Source organism: Capsicum annuum, chromosome 10 (genome assembly GCF_002878395.1).
Source record: "Capsicum annuum cultivar UCD-10X-F1 chromosome 10, UCD10Xv1.1, whole genome shotgun sequence".
Taxonomy (NCBI): Eukaryota; Viridiplantae; Streptophyta; class Magnoliopsida; order Solanales; family Solanaceae; genus Capsicum; species Capsicum annuum.
The window spans coordinates 221717200-221721387 of NC_061120.1; the positions used below are offsets into that span (position 1 = coordinate 221717200).

General features: G+C 34.9%; 1 protein-coding gene across 5 annotated transcripts in view; it reads right to left on the reverse strand.

Annotated features, from left to right (window-relative positions):
- The window catches only part of LOC107844067 (phosphatidylinositol/phosphatidylcholine transfer protein SFH12-like), a 12136-nt gene extending 8330 nt beyond the window's left edge, over nt 1–3806 (reverse strand). The window contains exons 1-11 of one of the 5 annotated variants that reach the window (XM_047397585.1): nt 3661–3806; nt 2805–2915; nt 2328–2589; nt 2132–2231; nt 1775–2041; nt 1518–1595; nt 1304–1405; nt 1169–1218; nt 872–971; nt 686–757; nt 480–578 (exon numbers count right to left, since the gene is read on the reverse strand). In XM_047397585.1, the coding sequence (XP_047253541.1) occupies nt 480–578; nt 686–757; nt 872–971; nt 1169–1218; nt 1304–1405; nt 1518–1595; nt 1775–2041; nt 2132–2231; nt 2328–2589; nt 2805–2853 (1179 nt within the window). In that variant the 5' untranslated portion in view covers nt 2854–2915; nt 3661–3806. Of the gene's footprint in view, nt 1–479; nt 579–685; nt 758–871; nt 972–1168; nt 1219–1303; nt 1406–1517; nt 1596–1774; nt 2042–2131; nt 2232–2327; nt 2590–2804; nt 2916–3206; nt 3350–3402; nt 3620–3660 lie in introns of those variants that run through there. The other 4 variants (XM_047397584.1, XM_016688562.2, XM_016688563.2 and 1 more) reach the window with 4 other exon arrangements.
- Between the last annotated feature and the right edge of the window lie 382 nt (nt 3807–4188).

Consider the following 4188-nt stretch of genomic DNA (forward strand, 5'->3'; position numbering starts at 1 on the left):
GAATGGTGTAGAAAGAAATATCTAGATATGTAAGAATGGTGTAGTCTAGAAAGGAAAGATCTAGAGGGTGCTAGATATTTGAGGGAAATATTTGTATAAGAACACTCTAGATTTATAGTATCTAGAATCATCCCTACACAAGTATAAATAGGGGATGACATTGTGCATTTGTAACCATCCAGAAAAATTGAAAACACTCAATAATATTTCAGCTTCTCCTTCTTCACTACAGCCTTTTTATTTTGTAGCAATTTACAGTTGCATCGTTTTCATTGTTTTCAACTTCTTGTTTTCCAATCCTTCTTCCCCATTTTTTGACAAGAAAAGAAGGAAAAATATAGGAAAGAATCAAATGCATTTGTATGTTCTTATTGAACTTCTTTGATGGAGATGCTAGTGAAGACTAAGCCTATTTCATGAAAAATTCAGTTACAAAATCTTGCGCATTCTAATATGCGATGGATGGAGAAGAACCTTACTTCCTCATGGACAGTGGAGAGCTGTGTATGAGACACATGATCCCTCTGGACCTTGGAAGAGGATGTTCTCGTATTAATAGATCTGCTCTTCTTTACATCCTGCAACATGTTGGAAGCTATTGCTCATACGATATATTTAATCACATCACAAACAGTATAAAGAATAAAAAGGACTGATAAAATAACAATGATGGTAGACCGGGGACCTTTGGATTGGCATTCCCATCCTCTGGAATGGTGGCTTTCTTCGTGCATTTATGCATACCACTGTGAACCATCTGGCATAAAATTAATCTAATATCATAGGAGTGTCAATGGAAATGGCAATTTACAAATACTACATGGTTTAAATGTACAAGAGTAAACTTCAAAACAACATGGATGAAATTAACCTTCATTATTTCTGGATCATTCCATGGGCCTTTATCAGAAAGCATGCATCCTCCTTTGTCAGCACAAGTGCATGTACCACCTAAGAATTCTGGAAGTTCGCTGATGCAAGGTAGTGACAAACAAGTCATTTTAGTGTCTATGCAGGAAATTCAATCAGTGATTCATAATTCATATTAAATAGATAATGTCATTCTCTCTTATTATTTATTGGCAGTCACATTCTCTGGACATTTAGACGGAGGTACACCTTAAGCTCAGGAAAGCAAAAGAGAATATTTAAGTTCACCTGTGTTTACCTGGCATCAATTATTTCAAGCAACTTGCTCTGGTATTTGTTACCGAGAACCTAGAAGGAGATAACCATGAATTTGTTATTCCAATGAAAATAATAGAGGCATTCTGTTTCAGATTGAAGATGAATGTAGGCTTACGTTTATTTTAGCAGTAGTCTTGGGGTCTAGGAATGACTTGACTGAGTTCCATAAAAGCCTGAATCCAGAACCAGCATTGATGATATACATACGGCACAAGCTCTAAACAGTGAATAAATTATTCATGTAAGCAACACAAACTTGAAAATTTTCGTCATAATGGCCAGTAAAAAGTGTGTTCAATGCCTTCAGCCGAGTGAGAGACAACAAGTACCTCAGGATAATTGTTACCATCAACGCCTTGGAGGCATTGAAGGAGTTCCCTTGCTGATTTGTTGAAATTTTTAAGTCCCTGAGGCATTATTGATGTAAATTAGTCAGTATCTGCTATAAACTCCCAATGGAATACATTTCATTTTTCACATCTTACCAAAAATCATTGGAAACAATAACTGCAACAATTACATTCATAGGAAATATAGACGGATATTCACACCTTTTCTACCAGAGTTATATAAAATCTCAACATACCACTCCTTGCACATCCAAAATAGTTGTGCTTGTATCAATATGTTTTTTGGCTGCTATAGAGCAAGCTGGTAATTTTTCATTGAATGTCCTCTCAAACTCCTGCACATGGTACTTGAGATATCGATCCATTGTTGTGACTTGCAGGAGCTTGGTGGAATCTACTTGACCAATTCTTTCAATATAAACTGGTCTTCCATCTTTGTCAACTCCATGATGCCCTTGGGGATAATACTTGAGGACCTCCTCCTTTTCTTTGAAGTCAAAGTCCTAAGAAAGATGTACAAGGATTTTTATTAGGCGTTGCATCTTTTTAATTACGTGTATCTTTCTAACCTGAACTGACGTTTTCAAAAGTACCTCCATGATAGTGTCTGCACCAAATTCTTTCCTCCAATAAATCATATCGGACCACATCTGCTTTGTTTTTTCAAGATCAAATTTTCTGGCCTTCAAGAACCTGTATCATCATCCAAATAATGTAGTACAAATACTTGTAATCAAGCATATCATGAATTTACTGAGCATGATTACAGAAGAAAATGACTTTTTTCACCTTAGCATCATATGATAATCGTCATGCTGTACAGGAAGTAATTCCTCCAGGATAAGTACTTGACGGAAGGCTTCAACTTCCTTTGATTCCTCCACATCATGCTCATCCTCGAAGACAACAGACATGACCCTACTGTTCTTACGGCCAGTTTTTCTTAGAGACTGTCTAAATTTGTTGGAGGCATTAAGTGCCTTTTTCTTGAATGACCCAAGCCTTGCCTTCCTATCCTCCTCAGTATTTTCAATGTCAATCTTTTCCATACCTTGAAAATAACAGATAGAAAACAATTGCATCAGCTGTAGATTTTACACATCCACAGGATAAAACGATGCAACCGGAGCCTAAAGAGATAGATTTTGATATTCTAAAACCAAGATAATTTCTTCATGAATTCTACAGTAAGTTTTAAACTGTAGATTCATTTAGCTCTTCTGGATCAACTACATTTCCAGATAATAAAGATTAAGGATAGCTTACTTAGCCTGACTGGTCGTTCAAGAGGTCCTGTGGTTATTTTTCCACTCATTATTGCAAGTCAATAAAATTTGTGACAATTTACAGAATTTACTCTCAGTTGAATGCCTGCACCTATAACAAAAAAATAGAATGAAATTAGAGAGGAATAAATTTCAATTCACCGGCAGAAATCGATGTTGATATATGTAACAAGGATTTCATTCATATATATTAACAATTGGAATTTATCAATATAAATAAAAATAAGAAAGGCAAACCAGTTAGTAAAGAAAGAACAATTAAAGGGAAAAAACAACAAATTAAGCACCATGTGGTCGTATATCATGAATTATTAAATACAAGGTATAACAAAGGTCAAATGAAACAATAACTATCAAAAGCCCATATCACCAAGTCACCAACCAAAGGATCTTAGGAAGCTGCTTGGGAAAGAAACCATTCAGTCAAATAAAAACTAGTTCAGGTCGATAATAGAGATCATCTACATATTTTGCGAGCCCATGTCATTTTAATATGGGTAAATAATTCATCTTTTTAGGCATCTCGTTACAGTGAAAAATCATCTTAATTTTTAACTATTTATGTGTTGACTGTCAACCTTTCTCATATATCCGCATGCCAAACTAGCAAAGCTTTGTGGAGCTCACATTTCTAAGTCCCCATAGGTGGGTGAGTTTCGGTCAAGCAAGATCTATTGGTAATGGAAAAAAAAAGGCAGGGGTAATAATTTAGGTGAATGAAAAGCGGAAATGATGAAGGGTTTAAATGAGATCTTAAAAAGGAAGATTAATTACCAGTGACAAAAAGAAATGGCAGGGACAATAAGAAAATATGAAGGTGTTTTCTCTAAAATTACCTAACAACTCTGCTCGAAAGAAACGGGCGTCCTTAAAACTACGTGAATGGACAAGCTATCAAATTTGTCTAATTTTTTATTTAGGTATCATACCCACCATTGGTAATCTAATGCTGGAGACGAGGACAGGAGATTTGGAGTGATAAGGAAAACTCTAGTCCTCTGTTCCCGGAAGCAACTACCTAACCGTCTCTCATGCATATTCATTGCTCGTTGTTTGTTTTCCCATAAAAAAATACCCGACGAACCAAACCAAACTAAAAAAAATGGACTTGTGGTTTGGTTTGATTCGTTTGGCATTAGGAAAAAAACATCAGTCATTCTTGATTTAGTTTGCTATTAAAAAAGAAAAAATCAAACCAAACTGAAACCAAACCGACATAATACATATATTTTCAATATTTTAATATATAAAAATATTAATTACAATTTACTTTCTAAATACTTTTTAAATTAGTTTATAGGAGTAAATTAGTTTAAATTAGCTTTCTAACAATACCAATTTGGCTAAAATCCGACACCCGAGCA